Source organism: Rhipicephalus sanguineus, chromosome 4 (assembly GCF_013339695.2).
Source record: "Rhipicephalus sanguineus isolate Rsan-2018 chromosome 4, BIME_Rsan_1.4, whole genome shotgun sequence".
Lineage (NCBI taxonomy): Eukaryota > Metazoa > Arthropoda > Arachnida > Ixodida > Ixodidae > Rhipicephalus > Rhipicephalus sanguineus.
In genome coordinates, this window is record NC_051179.1 from 198,740,196 (window position 1) to 198,761,792 (window position 21,597).

General features: G+C 48.7%; 1 protein-coding gene across 1 annotated transcript in view; it reads right to left on the minus strand.

Moving 5' to 3' along the window:
• The window catches only part of LOC119391018 (AP-2 complex subunit mu), a 93,506-nt gene that overhangs the window by 53,327 nt on the left and 18,582 nt on the right, over nucleotides 1-21,597 (minus strand). Inside the window, exons 4-6 of the mRNA XM_037658724.2 lie at nucleotides 20,157-20,404; nucleotides 15,225-15,347; nucleotides 44-179 (exon numbers count right to left, since the gene is read on the minus strand). Coding sequence (XP_037514652.2) covers nucleotides 44-179; nucleotides 15,225-15,347; nucleotides 20,157-20,404 — 507 coding nt within the window. The remainder of the gene's footprint in view (nucleotides 1-43; nucleotides 180-15,224; nucleotides 15,348-20,156; nucleotides 20,405-21,597) is intronic.

The window sequence follows — 21,597 nt, forward strand, 5'->3', positions numbered from 1 at the left end:
CATGCACCATTTCCTTGCAGTCTTAACGCTCGTGTGCACTGACCTCTATCTTCTGCCCTATGAGAGATGGCTTGAAGTTGGACTTGAGCACCACCTTGACCTCCATCTTGGTGCGGCCCACCTCTCGCACCAGCGGGATAATGCGGAACGGGAAGCTGATGTCCTTGGTGATACGGTACCTGCCACGAGAAGCATCCGCTAAATGCTTGCACAACATAAAACAATATCTGGGATTTTACGTGCCAAAACCGCAACATGATTATGAGGCCCACCGCAGTGCAGGGCTCCGGAAATTTCGACCATCTGGTGTTCTTTAACGTGCACTGACATCGCACAGTACACGGGCCTCTAGCCTTTCGCCTCAATTGAAATGTGACCTCCACCAAGGTTACTAGAATAAACTCAGTTTCAAAGCGGAGAGGCAGCCCGCGTGGAGATCGCAAGAACTAGTGGCACTGCAGTCAAGTCTTGCTCCCGCGACCAGCACTTGTTGCGATTGGCACCGGCGATTTGGGTTACAGCGACTGGCACACTTTGTTCGCTAGTCATTTTTGGGGCTGTTTTTGACCACGCGTAGTGTCTTGAACTAAGACACGTGCGCAGTGTACGAAGCGTAGCGAGGAGGAAACAGCTGACACAAGAAATCCTGGCGGCTTTGGATATGGCTAAGCTGGGCAGCACGTGCATGAGCAGGCGTTCAATTGCCTTGTCAGGCAAAGAAATTGATTATCTCTCAAATGGTTGTATGCTGATGCCTATAAGTAGTTTGTTTATCATTTCTATGTTCCTCCTCTCTTCGTTTTGGACTGTGCAAGTACATACTGTGTGGTGTTGACAAATAAACCTTTGTTGTAAGTCAGTGTTGTTTGTGTCTTCCTTTTTCTGGTGCTCCGGATTCCTGCACCGTTTTCTTTCCGCTAGGAACAGATTCATTTACGGTGTGGTATGCCGACATGCTTCAAGAGCGGTGTGATAAGTGAAGTGCGTGTTCTGTGAAATGCGCGAGTGCAACTAGTGTGCGGTTTGAAAAGTGCGCGAGTGCACCGGTGCAAGAAAGACGACGACCGATTGTATGCACGCGTGCTTTCGCTGTGCATTCGGCGAGGAAGACGAAGGGCAGACTGGGCACGTGAAGTTCCGACCAATGAGAGGCCCCCACGCTTATTAGGAAGAAGCCCGAACGAAGAACGGGGCAGATGTGGCCGAGACGTGGCGAAGGCAAGCAGGCTACTGGGGCGCGGGGGTGGCAGCCGAGTTCCTGAGGCAAGGCCGCTGCGGGCTCCCGCCTGGCCGTGGACCCGAGTGTCATCTGTCTGGCGTTGGCCAGGCTCATGCCGTCTCCGGTTCCATGTCCCAGCGTCGGAGGATGAATACTGAAAGGGCGTTGACCTTGGTTCACCCGATGCTACCTTCAATCCGAGCGACGCTTGGACCTGAGGTCTACCTTGCCTACGTCTCGCCACATCAACCCTCGCCGTCTGCACAAGTGCCGCTACTGAACGGTGACAGTCGCTTCTTCCCTATGCTGAACTTGTGCACCCTTAGCTTTTCACAGTCATTTTGCTAGTCTGGTTACTTTCTACTCGCACTTGCATGCTTTGCTTTTCTTGCTATCTCTTTCTCTTTATCTCGTTTATTAAAATATGTTGTTTTTTTTTCTTTTTCTTCTGTGCACAAACGGTCTCGTGTTCCCTTTCTCGATGTCAGTTTTGTCATCGGTTTGCACTCACACGAACCTGCACGAGAGCTTATTGGTTGACTAGCCTCGTGACAACTGGCGTCCGCTATGACAGGACGAAACCATTTATGCAATGTAGTGTTTTGCACAAGGAGCGAAAATGACTACGTCAGATCTAACGGCGCTAGCAGTACGCATGGGGCTAGAGGGCGATGAGTTGAAGTCATGGCTTGATGACCGTGAGGCAAGAGCTCGCGAAGATAGGGCCGCCGAGCGAGAGGCAAGAAAGGAGAGGATGGAACAGAAACTTGAGGCTGAATGCCAGAAGACGATTCAACTTGCTCAGGTGGAAGGTGCCAGGGGAGCCGCGGCGTCGTCGGACCATGGTTGACAGGTGCGAGAACAGTTAACCCGCACAATTTCATAGCAGGATTTAATGAAAACCGGGATGACCTTGATGCCTATCTAAAGAGATTCGAGAATGTCACCACCGGTCAGGAATGGCCTAAGGATAAGTGGGCAACGGCACTGAGCCTGTGTCTGAGCAGAGAAGCTCTCAAAGTATTTGGTCTCCAGAAGAGGCACTTGACTACGAGAAAGCCACATTAGCATTACTGCGGCGTTTTCGTTTCATGGCGGAGGGCTACCGGGAGAAGTTCCGGCATAGCAAACCTCAAGATGGAGAAACAGGCAAGCAGTATGCAACGAGGTTGACAAGTTTTTTCGACAGATGGGAGGAGATGTCCAAGACGGCAAAAGAGTATTCGTCTGTTCGAGATCTCATAGTGGCTAAGCAGTTTATCAATCAATGCCATAACCGCGTGGTGCTTTTCCTACGGAAGAAAAATTGTCCGAAGCTAGGTGAAATGGCCGAGGCTGCAGACAATTTTTTTAGAGCCCCAACGACAGTCAAATTTGTTGGTTTTTCGCGACAAAATGGAGAGCGGCTCCGCAGGAAAATGCGGAAGTGCAGCTGGGAAGTCTCCCACCCGATGTTTTGTCTGTGATAAAACGGGTCACAGAGCAGCAGATTGTCGTGCTCGGACGAGACAACCGCACTGTGACTACTGTCGCAAAACGGAGCATGATATTAATGTATGTACCAGAAAGCAGAACGTCACGAAGAGGACTTTTTGTATCTTGTTGCCAGAGGAAAAGGCAGAAGAAGTTAATGATGTACCTGCGGACAAGCAGGAAGAGAATATGGCCAGTGCGGTAAATACACAGCCAAAGTCAGAAAAACAACCGATGCCAGTGCTGCAGGGCATTATATTCGGCCAAGCTGCTTCCGTCCTACGGGATACAGGAAGTAATACAATGGTGGTACGGCATTCTTTGGTGCCAGATGAAGCACTGACAGGAACCACGACGGCTTTATTCTTAGCAGACGGGAGTCTGATCACTGCACCCGAGGCAAAAGTGGAGATTTTTTCGCCATATTTTTCGGGCACGTGTATCGTGAAATGCATGTCCTCCCCGCTATATGACATCATCGTTGGCAATGTGCCAGGATCTCGTGCTGCTGATGACCCTGACGAGAAATGGAAAGAAAAACTGGCTGAAGGAAACTTCGAATTCGAACGGCGTAGCCGAGACCTTGTATAAGAAAGGAGACCCTCGGTTAAAGTCATCACTCGGTAGTACGAAGAGCACAAGGGCCCGGCCGGATTCAGCTGCAATCAGCGTCAGCAGTTTGAAGATGAACGAGAGAGAGCTGGAGATGGCCCAAGCAGAAGACAAGACCCTGGAGGCATGCAAGAACAAAGTCGGGCAAGTTTTTTATGGTAGAGGATCGACCCAGTGTTCTTTTGTCATGGAGAAGCCTTTGTTGTATCGCGATTACCGACTATCCTCTGGCAAAGTGATACAGCAGGTGGTAGTTCCTCTCAAGCTGCGAAGCCAAGCGTTGAAGATGGCCCATGAGAGTTTGATGTCCGGGCCATAGAGTTTCCTAAAATGACCTAGAGGGAACTCTGGCGCTGCGATCGTTCAGCCACCATGGGAATGATGGGTAGTACACGGATTTGCCTAGGCTTCGTGCTTGTGGGCTTCGAACGCACTTGTGGCTTTGTTTATTGCTATGTCTTGGTTTTCTTTCGGAGAAAAGAATGGATCGTTGTGAACTTCGTGACCAGATTTGAATCGGTGAGCCTAAAGAAGTTAAAGTGGTGAAGTGAAACTGCTGCTTTTTGCTGGACTTCGTTTTGCGACAAAGCGGGTGCAGGCGACGCGGAGCCAAACGGAGCCAAAAGAACGAAGTTTAGACAAATCCGTGTACTACCCATGATTCCCATGCTGGCTGAAGCGCGATGCATTGCAGCTCCCATAGACACTAGCGCCAGAGTTCCCTCTAGTAAGTATTGTAGGAAACTCTATGGTCCGGGCATCAAGGAGTAACAAGAACGATTGATCAGGTGTTAGGTTCATCCTATTGGCCAGGAGTCCAGGAAGATACGTGCGGTCCTGTGACGCGTGCCAAAGAATGTATCCAAAGCACAAAGTAGGAAAGGCACCTCTTGGGAAAATGCCCCTGATTGACATTCCTTTTGAGCGCGTGGCCGTGGACATTATTGGACCTTTAAAGCCAGCCTCCAATAGGGGTAACAGATATATACTCACCGTGGTCGATTTCGCTACGCGCTATCCCGACGCCGTTGCTTTGCCGGCGATTGACTCTGCAAATGTGACAGACGGGTTGGTAGAAATGTTTTCCCGCGTTGGATTTCCCCGCGAAATCTTGTGCGATCAGTCCTCGTGTTTCACGTCGGACCTGATGAGAGAAGTAAAGGATCTGCTGGTGATCAAACATCCGAGTTCGACGCCCTATCATCCCATGTGCAATGGGTTGGTAGAGCGATTTAATGGGACTTTGAAACAAATGCTGCACAAGCTATGCCAAGAGGATCCAAAATCATGGGATTGATTGCTCGCACCACTTATATTTGCATATAGAGAAGTTCCTCAGGCCAGCATGGGGTTTTCTTCTTTCGAACTCATTTACGGGAGATATGTCCGAGGACTACTCAACTTGCTAAAAGAGCTGTGGACTGGAGAAAAGATCGAAGAGGAGGTGAAAACGACCTATGGATATGTCCTCGATCTCCGGGATCGTCTGGAGAGGACGCTACAATTAGCCGATGAGAACCTGATGCGAGCGAAAAGGACTAAAAATATCACTATGATCGGAAGAGCAAGAGCAGTCAGCTGGAAGTTGGAGACCGAGCTCTTATTTTCCTTCCTACAACAGCGAATAAGTCGTTGATGCAGTGGAAAAGGCCGTTTCCGGTCATCGGGAAAAAGGGTGAATACGACTATTGGCTGGACTTGAGGCGTGACGCCAAACTTTTCCATATTAATATGTTAAAACACTATGAAGACCGGCAACCAGACCCAATTCCACAAACAGCATCCTATGTGGTTATGAAAGAGGAGGAGACCCCTCTACCAGCTTGCACAGTGACTGTGGGTGTAGAAGCGATTCCGATCCGCAGTGGTTTAGAAGAAGGCAAACACACAGAACTTCGGAAGATTCTAACCACCTACCAAGATGTATTCTCTGAAATACCGGGAAAGACGAATCTGTTGGAATGCCGACTTCAATTGACCACTTCTGAACCGATCAACACACCGCAGTATCCTTGGCTGTTGGCCATGAAGGAAGTGGTAGAGCAAGAAGTTCAGGACACGTTAAAAGTGGGTGTGATTGAGCGATCCAATTTGCCCTACAATTCGCCCTTGGTACTTATTAAGAATCCGGATAACACTTATCACACATGCTTCGACTTCCGTCACATCAACGAGATACAGTAAAAGCTCGCTAATTCGGATTTTGAGGGACCGGGAAAAAATGTCTGAATTAACCGAATGTCCAAATTATCGAATGGTCGAAATAAGCACAATAAATGCAAGAGTTTTTTCAACATACCTTTACAAGGTAATCGCGGATGCTTCTCTGCTTTTGAGCACAAATTCGCGCAGACAATTTTTCTGAGCCCTTCAAGGTGCTCAGCAGCTCGCATGCTGTCTGCAGTGCCAAAACAAAATTCTTCAAAAACGACGCGGGCCTCTGCACCTTCCTTCACAGTACGAGGGGGCCTGTGTGGCTGCTCCTCTTCAGGCTCTTCGTTCTCGGATTCGTCGCCATGCATCACTTCCTTGACGATTTGCTCATCAGTCAGAGCTTATTCAGAGTGGCAATGCCATCATCAATGCCAATATAATCGTTGAGTGTCACTGCATCAGGCATAACACTTCCGAAATCCTGCCCGTCATCGGCACTGTCATCCGGTGACACTTCGGCCACTACGGCATCGCTGGAGCCTGGTACAACAAAGCCGCTGTGCCTGAAACAGTTGGCAATGGCGTGCGCAGGCGTGTTCTGCCACACATTCGCAAGAATGCTAACTGCACTCAGGAGACTCGCATTGTATTGTTTGCCGACGTCAAGGCACAAGAGCTACTTCTTGTCGACAGCGCCCATTTTTCAGGGTACGCAAAATTTCTACTTTGGTGGTGAAGTCCTTGGCCTCGTACTTGGGCCGCTTCGCCGGCATTGCCATCGACGGAGAGTGCGTTCAAACGAGAAGTCAGCACAAAAGCACCAGCAACGATCAAGCTAAAGGAGCCGTACTGAATCGTTCCTCGATAAAACCGTGTTCAACGATGCAGCACACCAAGCAACACAAAGCAACAAAATGACACCGTGCCAAACCCACACGCACCAGACTAAAAAGCCACCAAAACATCGCCCAATGTTAGCGGTGTAAGCACATTTCATGGTGGCTACCCTGTGCCACCGAGCAAAACTAGTGTCGTGTACCCAGAAATTCCCTAGGGAAGTCTCCAAGTGAAGTGAAACTTGAGGCACTCGAGAACGTGCGTTGCGTTAAAATTTCTGTGTATGTTCTGCTTTGTTACATCGCGAGTGTTCGCTTGAATTGATACAGATTGTTAAGACTATCAGCAGTGCTAAGAAATCCATCATCTGCTCATTTATTATTTGACCTGAAATGTAGCAGCTGGCGTTTGAAGTATACACATTCGTAGTGGCTTGTCGCAATTCAAGTTCACTATGCGATCACGCTTCAGGCCACCTGATTCATTGGTATATTGTAATAATCTCTGTTGGCATAATTAAGTTTCTCCATGACACTATTCCAAGAAGTGGCTTGGTCTGTTTTCTAATGAAGAGGGTTGCTGCTAATTCGTTTGCGTGGCAGGTAGAAGAATTGAAGAAACCTCTGCTGTGCACTTGCATATTTATTAGACACTTGGGTGCTCGTACGGTGACTGGAGACAGCGTGGGCACCTATTTTGTGATTAAAGAAGACAAAGCATCAGGTAACGTATGTGGCAGTTATGATTTCCCCTGCTGGTGGGCTTCGCTGCACTGCGAATCGTCGATACCGTAATGCATGCTTTGTGGAATAACACAGCTGCAATGCCATAAAGCTGACTATAGTGAATCTGTCATCCTGTAGCACATACATATACTGTAAATATATAGTGCATTGAATCCAAGGGGCAGTGCAAGCATGGCGTAAACAAGCAGGGTACGAGTCAAAATATGGGCGGCGTGCGCAGCACAGATTTCTTTGTGCTCCACAGTGAAGGAATTGCTTTGTAAGTTTTACCGCTACACAGGGGTGTAATGCGACGAAAACTAAATGCCACGCTGTGAAGCTTGCTGTGAAGCTGTGTAAATGCTGTGAAGCTTGCTACCTGTGGCTGCAAATAGTTGCCGGAAAGAGTATCGCCAGGTTGCTTCAGTGGCACAAAGTGTTCTCTGGTCCAATACGTACACATTTCACACGACCAGGTTGATGAAAAATAAGTAATCGGAAAACTTTAACGGCTTCACAGCAGCTTCAGAACAAACAATTGTCTCGAGGGACAGTCCGAGACGCCCATCAACGAATCCTTCTAGAATGAATATTTAAGCTTCAGACAGGAATTTTATGCATTTTTAATTACGGGTATGTCGAACTATTTAGCGATGCCCTTTGATTCAGATGTATGCGAGTTTTACTGTATATACACTTAGCCGACAGTGTGCATTCGTAACATATTGGTCAGTTCAGCGAAGCATTATGTGGTGAGGAGCATTGATTTTCCGGGGGTAAACAAGTACTTTTTTTCTTAGATATTTAGGAGATGTTGGTGCTTCTGTATAGCACAGACTACTCCTTTTCACTGATGATAGGATGTGTCAAAAGCACAGCAATGAAAAAAAAAATATTTCATGAAGAACAGCTAGGCAGAGTTCATATAAGTCCGTATACAAAAGTCAGCGAATATACACACGCCGGCTAAATTCTCTGCCTTTCAATAAAGAGCTCTCTCTCTCCGTACACAACAGAAAAAGTTATTCACAATGGTGTTTCATATATCTGCTTGATACTGCACGCATGCGATGGGAGCCGTATGTATGCATATGCGACATATACCGGTTGAGGATGGCCTAGATCCATCACCTCGATGTGTTCGGTAGGCACCGGGAACTCCACTGATCTGATGAGAAAATAAGCAATCTGCATCGCTGTGCGCCTTACACACATACTGTGCTCCAAGGATACGGTGGCCGGCTTCGGCGTGACGCTCAATCGCCACAAGCATTTGTTTAATACAAGCAATAGTATTGATTATTCGGTGACTATCCCGGAATATTGGAGCTAAACGTTTTCCCAAACAGCAGCTCATATGAATCAATATGATCATGTCTCAAACTTCGTCGTCCAAAAAGAATCAGCTTTGTAAACTTATGCGCTTGATACGCCAGCAACGTTAACACAAAAATGAAACCTAATGCACTGTGCGGCTATGCCTGCGCAGTCATCCCATTGAGCTGAAACAAAACTGATTCCCCCTCCTTGCGAACTGCGTGACCCTTAGTCGAAAAGTGGCCCTTCCCAAAGAAAGCAGCAAGCATGCACCTTAATTCGTGCGTCCATGAATTCAAGCCACCTGCATTTCATGGTTAAATCGCATCATCAACGTCTCGCACGCACGTAGAGCCACGGGACTAGGCTAGGTACATCTCGCTTGGAATTTCCTAGGGACAGCACCAAAAAGTGGTCTGGCAACGCGGGCACGTTTTGGTGGCTTTTTAGCCGCTCCCAACCCGCACGCTAAGAAAAGGCGTTCAACCAGTATCAAGTCAAGCCAAGCCGATAATTGATGTCCATGGCGATGCTGCGTTTGAGCTTCACTTTTGTTCTGAATTGTTCTTTTTTCGTTTCCGAGCCTCGCCAGCGGCCCGAAAGTCGCCGAATTATCCGATTTGCGGTCAAATCTGCCCGAAATAACAAGCGCCCAGTCTCATAGAGTGACGCATATATTTACAGGGACCAGATGACGTGTCCGAATTAACAGATTTTCCGAATTAACGAGAGTCGAAGTGACGAGCTTTTACAGTACTGGTTTCCGACGCTGAACCCATACCTAGGACCGACATAATGTTTACAGAGGTGGGCACAAAGCGATATTGGCAAGTCCCACTTGACCGGACCTCGAGGCCAATATAACGGCATTCTCAAAGCAATCAGGTCATTTGCAGTTTATATACATGCAGTTTGGCATAAAGACAGATTCTGCGGTGTTTAATGAGAACACTCCTACAGGGCCTTGAAAATGTAGTCCCCTCCGTCGATGACGTTCTCATAGCCACGAACACCTGGGAAGAGCACGCAGACAATTTGCAACGCTTTTTGCAGAAAGTACGGGAGTCTGGCTTAACCATCAAGCCTCAGAAGTGCGAAATTGCTGTGGAGTCTATAGTCTTCTTGGGCCATCGTCTAGGAGGCGCGACTATTCAACCTGTGGAAACTACGGTTTTGAAGATAGCCAGTGCGTCTCTGCCTGACACCAAGAAGCAGCTGCGATCTTTTCTGGGACTAGCTGGGCATTACCGAGATTTAATACCTCGCTATGCAGAGAAGGCACAGCCTTTAACTCAGCTAACCAGAAAAATGGAGAAAGACAAGATTCATTGGACTCCTGAAACAGAAGAAGCATTTCAGACGCTGAAGCAAGCCCTTGCTTCTGGGCCGGTCGTGAAGGCACCAGACCCAAAACGTGTGTTCGTACTCCGTACAGACACATCCGACACATGTATCGGTGCAGTCCTCATGCAAGAACACGAGGGGGTGTTACACCCAGTGTCGTATGCCAGCTGCCAGCTGTTGCCTCGCGAGCAGAATTACTCCACTATCGAACGAGAATGCTTAGCACTAGTATGGGCGGTAGAAAAATTTCATATTTTTTTTGTACGGAGTACAGTTTTTAGTGTAGACAGATCATCAACCGCTGCAATACTTAGCGAAGGAAAAACACATGAACAGTAGGGTGCTAAGGTGGAGTCTAGTACTTCAAGAGTACACTTTTCATATTCAGCATATCAAAGGTTCTGAAAATGCAGGTGCCGACTTCACGAGCAGGTTACAGCCACAGATAGAAAGTCAGGTGTTGCTAGAGATGGCAGGCAAAGCATTTCAACTAACCATCCGAATATTGTTTACCATATGTGGATTTTTTTTTGCTGTATGTGTGCTCATTAAGACTCGTTACAGTGATACAAGTGTACATGTGTTCGTGCAGACTCAAAGAACGTATCCTGCGTGGTGAAACACGCATCCTGCAGTTTTTCCGTTGGAAAAAAACTTTTTGAAAAAGGGGCATGTTGTGATAAGTGAAGTGCGTGTTCTGTGAAGTGCGCGAGTGCAACTAGTGTGCGGTTTGAAAAGTGTGCGAGTGCACCGGCGCAACAAAGACGACGACGACCGATTGTGTGGACACGCGCTTTCGCGGTGTATTTGGCGAGGAAGACGAAGGGCAGACGGGGAGCGTGAAGTTCCGACCAATAAGAGGCCCCCACGCTTATTGGGAAGAAGCCCGAAGGAAGAACGGGGCAGACGTGGCCGAGACGTGGCGGAGGCAAGCCGGCTACCAGGGCGCGGGGGTGGCGGCCGAGTTCCTGAGGCAAGGCTGCTGCGGGCTCCCACCTGGCCGAGTCACCACCCGAGTCATCCGTCGTCTGGCGTTGGCCAGGCTCGTCCTGTCTCCGGTTCCACATCCCAGCGTCTGAGGACAAATGCTGAAAGGGCGTTGACCTTGGTTCACCCGACGCTACCTTCGATCCGAGCGACACTTGGACCTGAGGTCTACCTTGCCTATGTCTCGGCGCTGTTATGATCGGACTTCACGGCTTGGCGCCGCTGGATCGTCAGAATGGAACGTTCCCCGAAACGCACCAGATGCGGCGACAACACTGCACTTGTGTCCTGAGCCCTTCAAGGCTGGCAGTTCCCTCTTCAATCGCCTTAGACACGCTTGGCTGACTTTGATGCTTTTATGGCCTGGGGATGAACTATTTGCAGTCCAGGCTGCTCGGAGGAGGCAGTCACTTGTGCACTGCTTTGTTCAGGCTTCTGCGAGATGAACCGAACGATTAGCCTAGCGCCGGAGATTCTTCATCGGGCACCTGTCCCACACTAGGCGGTGTCTGCGACTTCGTGGCCCGGCCGGCAGCTGGCCGTCACCTGCACCGGCGGTGCATCGAGGCAGGGAAAGACCTGCAACCGTCAACACACCTGACATCGTGGCCAGTCTTCAGGAATGTGTGCAGCAGTAATCCGTTCATTGTGTGTATGGTTCCTTTGTGGCATAGTGACCCGACTAGGAGCTGGCCGTCCGCTGCGCCGACGGCGCTCCGAGGCAAGGAACGACTGCACCTGACAGCACACCTGACGTCACGGCCAATTTTCAGGAATGTGCATCCCCTTTTCTGTGTGTCTTGTTCGCCTCCCGGGACCGCCTGTCGTCCAGGTGCACCGCTTCTCTCTTTCCAGGAGTGCGAAGGAGGTGGTGCTGCTTACTCAGTGGGTGGAGATGAGTTTGATTGGACTGTCTTGGACTTGACTGTTTCCTCCAGCAGGGAATCCTGGGAAGGCCCAGGCTTTATAACGCGAGCGTCGGGATGCTCCAAGCACGCTACCAAAATGACATGTAAAATAAACGTTCCTGTTATCAGCTCCTGAACTCGACTTCTCCCTGAGGCCAGGCTGCTCCCCGGTCCTATGGGCAGACCCCGATCACATCACCGCATCAACCCTCGCCGTCTGCACGAGTGCCGCTACTGAACGGTGACAGTCGCTTCTTGCCTATGCTGAACTTGTGCACCCTTAGCTTTTCGCAGTCATCTTGCTAGTCCGGTTACTTTCTCCTCGCACTTGCAGGCTTTGTTTTTCTTCCTATCTCTTTCTCTTTATCTCGTTTATTAAAATATATTCTGTTGCTTTCTTTTTCTTTTTCTTCTGTGCACAAACGGTCTCGTGTTCCCTTTCTCAATGTCAGTTTTGTCATCGGTTTGCACTCGCATGAACCTACACGAGAGCTTATTGGTTGACTAGCCTCGTGACAAGCGGCTCCGCCTTGCGCCACTTCGGACGAGACCCTGGTGGAGGCTGGTGTCATGAAGCTTCAAGACTGTTCAGGTACAGAAGCCTTCGCAAAAATTATGAACAATGAGTTCGATGCACTGAATGCGAAACATCCAAAGAGGCTCTCCAAAGACCTAGGCATTGTTAGATTTTCTCCATATTATCAAGGTCACAGTCACTGTGCTTTCATGTTCCCAAATTGCATACAGTAAACGTCCGATTTTTCCGACTCCCTAGGGATCGTGAAATCGTCCGAAAAAACGAATTCATGCTTTATTCCGCTTACGTGGTCAAATCGCCACAGCCACGTCCGATATAGCTTTAGTGCCTCCCAGTACACTTATCAGGCATTTTAATGCACGCCCAGGCACTTGCAAATACATTTGGTACCTGCCGCGAACCCCACTTAACTATGTGCCAACCCCGACTTGCTTACTTGAGTCTCATGATGAGCACTGCTGATACCAGCAAAGCACGGAATAGATTACGGCTCTCGCCTGGAACGTTTGGAGCCGATGACGCGAAGACAAAGACTGTGGCGGAAGAGCGGACGACTCGTTTGGCTTTCCTCAATGTGTGTTCACACGTAAACGATGCGCACACACATCGCCGAATCTCCACCAATACGCAGCATTTCCTGCCGTGTGGAGCCGATCATTTCTAGTTGTGTACAGCACATCAACCAAGCTGACGCCATCACTGTACTGTTGCTGTACTGTACGCACGCATTTGTCATGACAGGGTTCGTGATGCCCACTGGATCCGTTCCTGACTGCTCACGGGCGCGGCAATGGCAAGCTGGTTTTGTTTGCAAAAGGCAACGCGTCTGCGTGGCGCACTTAGCGATCTCGCACAAAGAGGCAGCATGAATGGCGGCGCAGCGCGTTTGGGTTCTTGCCAATTAAATGTATGCAGTATGCATGCAAGTGCGCCAGGCCGCATGCACTGCCAAGTAGTTAACTGAAGATGCTTATCGTAAGGGTCATCAGCGATTACGCCTCCATCCATTTCCGCTGCTTGTCCGTAATGACATCGCGACACGGCGCCGTGATAGCGGCAAAGCTGACTTTCAGACTGCTACTGTCGCAAACAAATCGACTTGCGAAAGCGCTGGTTCGTACCTACGAGATGACAGACGCGGCAGAGGTGGGGCTTCAATTAATGCCTTTCAGACCTGCAATTTGGGCAGAAAGTCCGAAACTTCAGATGTTTTATATATACATTGACGTCTATGGGGCCCGACGGTGCCACGAAAGCGTCCGAATTTTCGAGCACGTCCGGAAAATCTGGCGTCCAAAAAATCGGCAGTTGACTGCATTTGTCATAGTACAAGCCATCAAGGACTTCCTGCACATGTTCAATGAGGTGGAGCAACACCACTGTGAGAATAAAAACACTATCCTCTTTGCCTCACGAAAAAGACTATGGAATGCCGGCATGTAACACTGCTCTCCATGCTGGACACCAGTGAAGAGCTTCTTGCAGCAACCAAGGTTCCCTCGAGGTAATTAATGCTATGTAATTAATGAGGTAATTAATTGAGGTAATTAATGCTTACTAGTCTGTTGCCTGTTTTTTGCGCTGAACTACGTTATGAATGCTTTTATTACTCTACCGAGTTATTGTCGTGACCTCTATTTGCAGCGTTTTTTTTTTGGCATCGTCCGCTGCTTCAAAGGGGACGAAGATCACCCCAGCATCACCCAGTTATAAAGACTTCTGTCACCGTACACGCTGCTGAAGACTGCTATCAAGGGCAACTGCACTGGTCCCTTCGAGCCTAGTCCACAGACTAGGCTCGAAGGCAAAAGCGGCAGCTGAGCTCAAGGCCACCAGTGAGTCCAAACTGCACAAGAAGCTTCAGTGTATTATTTCTTTTCCCGATGATACGCAAGGCTTGTCCAAATGCAGTGTTCAGGACATGGCAGTGCTGTGTGTGTACGTTCATGGAAAAATAGGAAAAGTAACGACGCGCAAAGGCATCCCTGACAAGTACCCCTGAGGAGTATGCAGCTGCGCCCAAACCACTCAGATGAGGTTTTTCGAAGAAGGCTGCCTATGTCATCCCTCACGAGGCCTTTTTTCTACAGTAAAGACTATTGAGACAGCTGTCCAAGAGGCCTTTGACGAAACCCCACAGTTGGTGACCTTTTTTGGATTGTGCTCGAAGAGTTGCAGTGGTTGCAGCAGCCTTTAGGCTGCACTGCTCATGACCAGGATGTGATGGCTAGAATAGTTCAGTTTTACATTGTGATGAGAATGTTCTTTTGCAAGAAAAGCAATCAGGAACTACAACTTTCTAAAAAGGTGAAAAATGCCAGAAAGAAGGCGAAGTTGCTGTAACATTTTGCATTCTGCTCTCAATTGTTAGCAGTCGAAAACTTGCCTGGTAAACAGTGTGAAGCATCAGCACAGTTTTTTGAGAACGTCTTTCCTGTATGTAGTAGGAAACATGAGTATTGTTTTTCTAGAACATTTTTGCATATCTAGTAAGTGAACTTGTTGTCCCATATAAAGGCTTTTACAAACATGTTGGGTCGTTTCTGGTCTAGATAAGACTGCAGTGGCTAAAATTATGGCGGCAGTTATAAAAACTATGCTGAAAATGCCCACTTGCTCAGGAAACCTCCGTACCTAAACGCAATGTAGACACTCAAATCAAATATAGGCCAAACATCGATTCTTAGCCAACCAACAAGAAACACATGCGGGCCAAAGCGTACAGATGACTTTATGCACATCCACTTGAGGAGTCCACAAATGTGATGCGGGGACGTCGAATGGAAGGATGACAAATGTTATAAGTTTGGCAATAGTACAACTATAAAGCCGCCACGTTACGCTGCCGTAGCAGACGACATGCAGAGAGTAGCGCTAGACTTGACTGCAGCACCGCTAGTTCTTGCGACCGCCGTTCTGACCACCCTCCTCCACTGGTGGAGATACGGAGCTTTGAAACAGAGTTTCTTCAAATAACGATTGCCACGGCCGGCATCAAACGTGCCTCCTTCGAATCGGCAGCCAAGCACCGTAACCACTACACCACCGTGGCAGACTAGGTATTTTATGGTAGGCAGTACTACTAGTATTACCTCGATGTTCACACCCACCTCATGAGTTCGAACTCGCCGTCCGGAGGAATGAAGCTGATGCTGTGTTCGCTTTCAAATTTGCTCAGTTTCACACACTGGTGGAACTGGCAGTCGTCTATCGCTATGGATGTCTTCCCCGTGCTGCAAAACAGAAGAATGCACACAGTGAATGCACTGCACATGTATGCCACATTGGGCCATCCATTAAAATCACTATAGATCACGGTGGTTCATAAAATTAGACATGCTGCACTTTTGCTAGAATACATCACCATCGATGAAAGAAATAAGCGACAAAAATGGACAGCAAAGAACTGCACGGGACAAATGGTCCAGTCTTGTTCTTTGGGTTTCTTTCATCAATGATTATAAACAAACTTGCTCAAGAAACATTACTGGAATATGAAGTCACATCTGTGTAATTATCTGGCAAATTCCAAGCTGAATGAAGAGATACAAGGCGCACACTGTCAAAATGTGCCCCGAACCAACTTTGACAGTCATATGCCAAATCTACGAACCCCCTAAGCCAGTTGTTACAGTCTTTCGTACACTGATATACATGGCAAACAGCAATTTATTACAAGGCATTTTGCACACACTGCTAAAGACTAGTGGCACATCTAGTTTTCCGTCAGCCCTGCATTTGTGACACCACACGTGTCACTCCAATCCGATCCGATTGGCTTGTCAGTGTTTACATGCAGGCCAGGTTCGTGCCACACCTGGTGGGGCAGAGTGCGGTCTCTGCGATCTCCCGTTTGCCAGTGAATGCCCCAAACGCTCAGCGAAGGAGTTCAAGAGGAAAAATACAGCTCAAGAACTTTCGGGGATTCTCAAACCTTTTGACCACAATTGTGGAAACCCAACTGCTTTTCCAGAGTGCCACAGAACCAATAACTTTTTCATGTACTTTTAGCATGAGACAAATCAGAATGAGCAAAGGGAGGTGATGACTCTTCTCAATGCGCGCGACCGCAGCATTAACGCCGCAGCATTGGCCTGTTATCTTTGATCTCGGAAGGTCATCGCTGTTGATATGGAACTCGAGATAATACAGACAGGCTAGCGATTCCACCCCCCCCGCTTGTGCCGTGAGTCGTGTCAAGCATACAGTGCATGCTTCCGGCACCATAAGCAATGTGTTCACGCAAATGAAGCACCAGACGTACAAAAGCCTGTTTTACCTTTTGCCTAACAAAAACAGAAAGCATGCCAGTCGCACTTAAAACAGCCATCAATACATCGGTCATAAGGCTAGGCCTGAATGCTTGTGTAGCCCACAGCTGGCACAAAGCGATGCCTTTTGTGCGTATTGAAGCGCTCGTTGGGAGTTGATTTAAAAGAGCTTAGGATTTAAAGCTCCCTATACTCTACGCTATCAAAGGCAGTACACTCCCGTTAAGGCCAACTCCAAGAGACTAAAAATTTGCCGCTGTTGTATGACGGCAATGACAACGCATCTGCTGCTAGTGCCTCAAATGTGGCCGTGGTTTCGTACGCACACGCAATTTTCGTCTCTGCTTTCGTTTTGCTTTTCCCGCTCCTCTTGCGTCTGCAATGGCCCTGTAGCTCTTGTGCTCCTCTGTGCTCCAGCCGGGAGACTCACTAGCTTGGGGTTCCCAACTCGCTTTCTTTCTCTGCTTTCTTTTGCCGATAAGGCCGGCCCATGCCACACCTGCGAGCTGCCAGCCTTATCCATGGACCTTTCTTTTCCAGCAAAGTCGTCTATAGCTAGCCTGAACGGCATTCGCAGAAAACTCAAAGCAGGTATGTGCCTCAAAAATTGGGCAAGCCCCACTACTCACCACTGGTTCACTCAAGACCAATGAGGTTATAATTATTAATTGTTGCGGGTCCAAAACCACGGCATGATTGTGACAGACGCCGTAGTGGAGTGCTCCGGAAATTTTGACCACCTGGGGTTCTTTAACGTGCACCTAAATCTAAGTACAAGGGCCTCTAGCATTTTTGACCTCACTGAAAATGCGGCCGGGATTCGATCCCACGACCTGCGGGTCGGTAGTCGAGCACCTTAAAGGCCAATTCCGGTGATTTTTTGACCACGTCAAAGTAATGGTGCTTTTATGTTCTTGAGACTCTCCCGTCACTGGTCCGATAGCAGAAATACTCGGCAAATTAGACAATTTTAAATAAGCAAAGAAGCGGAACACCGAAACCCAACCGAGCAGTGCTGCCTTCGCGTGACGTATAAGTCGGCAAAAACCGGAAATCGTGCAAGGCATCCCGGTCCTGCCAGCGCAGAGTATGAAAGCTGCGAAGAGCAGACGCTCGGGGGAAAGGTGACCCAGTCGCAACAGCCGTACCATGTCTGTGACTGATCGTGCCACGTGCACAAGCTCCTCAGAGCTGTCGAAAACGACAGCTGCGATTCGGACACATTCGGAGGCCAACTAATATCTCCATTCCTCTTCGAAGATGTAGATGTATAGTTTTGTGCTTGCCTGGTTGCGCATTTCACTTCCAGATGGCACCACCTGTCCAGGCAGCTCAAGTTTGTGGGACCGCGACTGGGTAAAATGCTATCGCTAAGAAGTCTGTGGACTAACTAAAGCTTCTTAATATTGCTATGGGATGAATACATAAGTTTGGCAATATAGTGGCGTTCAGCATCGCGTTGGTAGGGCAGAAGGAATTTAATACAAGCCAAGTACGAGCCACCTTTTGCACGACGCAGCTCACCGTATACCCATAGGCCCGGTCACGGTGCACCCTGTATACGTTACGGAAAGTGTCTCCGTATGGTAATGTTCATGCATGTGCACTCTTCAGCCGGTACGGTATTACCGTACTTTCCGTGCGGTAAACCGGCCCTGCTAGCTAAAACACTCAAATATAAAGACGCGGTGTAATTGTTGGGTGCGAGTGTTTCGTGACTGTCAAGGTGATTATACCGGGAATCATGTGCAGCCCACTATGCAACACCACTTGCCAGCCATCGCACGCACGCCCACAAGTAACAAATTTGCACGCCCAGCCAACGAAGCACTGGCCAAATGCACAGAATTGTTGCCTTGTGGATAGCAGAAACTGTAGTGGCACCTCAGTTCTGCCACTTCCGCTTTGCCAAAAGTGACATCAAGCACACAATGGGCCTGTTCGATTTTCCACTTCTGGCTACATCTGGCTATCCGCGGGCTGCCAGAGACAGCCAGAACGCATTCGTTTTTTCTCGGGTTGCTCCACCCACCGCGCGCGCACTTCCGGTGGGCATTCGTTTTTCGCTCTCTGGCTGCATCTGCCGACCCGCGGGTCGCCAGAACTCGCCAGGACGATTTTGGTCTGGCGGCTCTCAGGCCGTTTTCTGGCTAGCAGATGCCAAAAGGGACGATGAGTGCTCGCGACCATCTTTGCGTGGACTCCGCGGAATGCAAAGGCCTTGGGATCCTCGGCGGCTCTCGGCCAGTGCGACAAGAAGAGTCTTTTCGGCCGAAATCTTCGGTCGTCCTCGCAGGCCTTCAGGATAAAATGCCGAAGCTTCATGCTCCTTAACCAGGGCTGCACAAGTAATTCTAGACAGTCGGAATAACTTTTTAAATTCAAAGTCCATATACGCTGGCACGACGTCCTCAACACACATCGGAACTCTATGCCGTTCTCGTTGCAGTCTCCTTATCAGCAGACACACGAAATATTTGACATTTTCATCCTCGCACACAACGGTTTGGTGACGCCTGCGAGCGCGCAGCAAGGCCCAGCGATCGTCGCTAACAAAATTTGTACTAGCATGTCGGAGCAGACGACACAGAGTTGAGCCGCCCAGCCGCGAGCCCAAAATTCGATTTTACTTCTCCCGACCACTTTCTGGTTGCCAGAAGTTTTTAGGCCACATGATGTAACGTCATTTCCTGTCAGAACCGGAACCCGCTGGCTCGTTTCTGGCAGCCCACTGGCTGCCAGAAAATGAAAAATCGAAGAGCCCCAATGTGGTCAGTAATTCTGGGAAGCAAGGTGGAGAGAGTCTGGGCAATCAATAAAATTCATTTGTAATGAATCTATTTCTCCAGCCTGTAATTTGGCATAAATGACGGGAACATGACAAAGAATGTACCCAGCGAATTTTATTGAAATCCATTGCCCTCGAAAAATTGCTGGAGTCTGCCTTTAACACTAGACCACCGTGGCGGGTGAACCAATGAGCGTTTAATGCCAAAAGGCACCTCTTGGTTAATATTGGCACCAATGCACTCTTCTTGATGGTGGCTATGCGAAGCCTGTGAGGACAGGCAATCGAAGCTTGACGTAAAAGGGCCGCTAATTGCAACACGTGCAACACAAACATCACACAGCTTCGCTGAGCGACAGTCTTCACAGAGTGCAAGGGCTGATTTCTTTTTCCCTTCGTGGCACGATGCGCCAGGAAGTGGTTTCCCTCGATGCCACGAATTCCCCAACAAGGCTGCAATGTTTGCTGTGCAGAATCATCGGCGTCTGCAATAACTGCGAAAGTTTCTTCACAGAAGAGCACCTGTTGGGCAGCTTGTCTTAAGCCAATTTTGTTTTATTGAGTTTATGGGGAACCAAACAAACACTCCCATGTTGTTCAGCATAAGCAAGAATTCATCTTAACTGGGTTCATCTTAACGGGACTTCTCTGCACGAGGCAAATAAGTTAAAGCATTTAGACACATACATCATACCTCTCTTAGCCAACGTTAAAAGTGATTCATAATAGAAAGAAAAACAGCGCTATCTGACAGGATAATAGAAAAAGCACAGACACTTTGCAGGTATTTTCAAGTTCTCTGTTTAAGCTAAACTGAATAATATAAGCGCAAACATTTGCAAATGCTTAGCACCCAAATTTATATTGTCTTTCCAAGTGGCACCATTCCTTTTGCAATTATGGGCAACTCCAGTAGAGCTGCTGACCAGCACTGCTTTCTCAATTCTGAACCGCATTCAAAGCATAGCCAGAGGTGTCCATACCTGCGTGTGGGGTCGTCCAGAGTGGACACCTTGCCCTTGCTCTCCATGGTGATCTTGTCGTTGATGCCGAATTTGCACTCGGGCATGCCCGAGAGGTAAGACTTCATTACGACCTTCCCGGCCACATGTGCGCTCAGCACCTGGCCTTGGGGAGACATAAGAAGGTTTACGTACTCCAGGACATCCAGAAACAGCTCGTTGCGGCGATACTTGATGCCTTCGCGCCTCCAGCCGATCTGGCCCGTTACCTGCACGCACGGGCAGAAAACACAGCCAAAGGATGGTTTTCTTTTGTTTTACACAGCTTGAAGAGAATCTGTTTCTATGTTTGATATTTTTCAGAAGGAAGTCCACATGAATTTCAAGCAAAGCTTGCGAGCCGACAAAAATTCTGTCCCCAACCCTGGACAGAGTTTGCATCAAATAGAAAAGTTTTCTCTCAGGAAAATCCATATGGATTTCCTGGTAGCTTTGTACAACAAACCAATGGATGCCAACTTTCTTCCTGCACAGCACATGTGAATGGGTGCAGGAGGTTTGCACCAGGCACTACAAGAAATTGCAGCGCGCACTAGCTTCCAAAAATGAAAGCTGCTCGGTATTCTCACATATGTTGATACGAGAAAAATTGAAGCGAAGCATATTTTCCGTGCTGCGGAGCGTCCGGGAACAAAGAGGAGAGTGCGGCACACTGCCAATGTCGTCGCTCGATGCTTCAATGGCGACTGCACCCCACCTTGCTCTTTCTCGGGCATTCCGGAGCAGGCTGGTAGGGATGCGCAGCCACAGTCGCCATCTATGGCAACGTTCAAACTGACATATACGTGCATCCAACACTCACCGAGTCAAAACAACGCTGTTTGCTGCAACTGATGCAGACAAAACCATGGTAGACGTGATCATAGACTGCAACGATGCAGCCCTGAAGGCACGCACATCAGCAGCACACATGGATTCAAAACGGAAACACAGTTTGCCGTGACAGCTGCACAGGAAACCATGGTCACTATAGTCGCGATAGCAACTAAGCTCCGAAGGTACATGGCTAACGCTGCACGAGATTGAAGGTCTTAAAATGGCACAAAGCGTTTTGGCTTTCCGGTTGTTCACTTATGACTATGGTAGTGTGGACTTCGGCACTTAGTTTTTGGTTGGCCTTTAGTGAAACTAACGCGTTCGAGGCACTACGTGCTCGGTGCAAGGCGAGGGTAACCCGAATGCAGTTATTTTCTTGTGTACAACCCATCACTGCGTGTAACCCGCACCTCCCACAACAAGGACTGCAGGAAAAAAAATTAAGTACGAGATCCGAGTGTAGTGATGTGAAGCCGCCTTCCCTGCATTACCGTGAAGCCTGTGGGGCCTAGAGAGCTGCTCATGGAACAAACAGATGCAGTACTACCGTAGTGCACCCAACACTCTATGGGCCCTTGGGAGACGA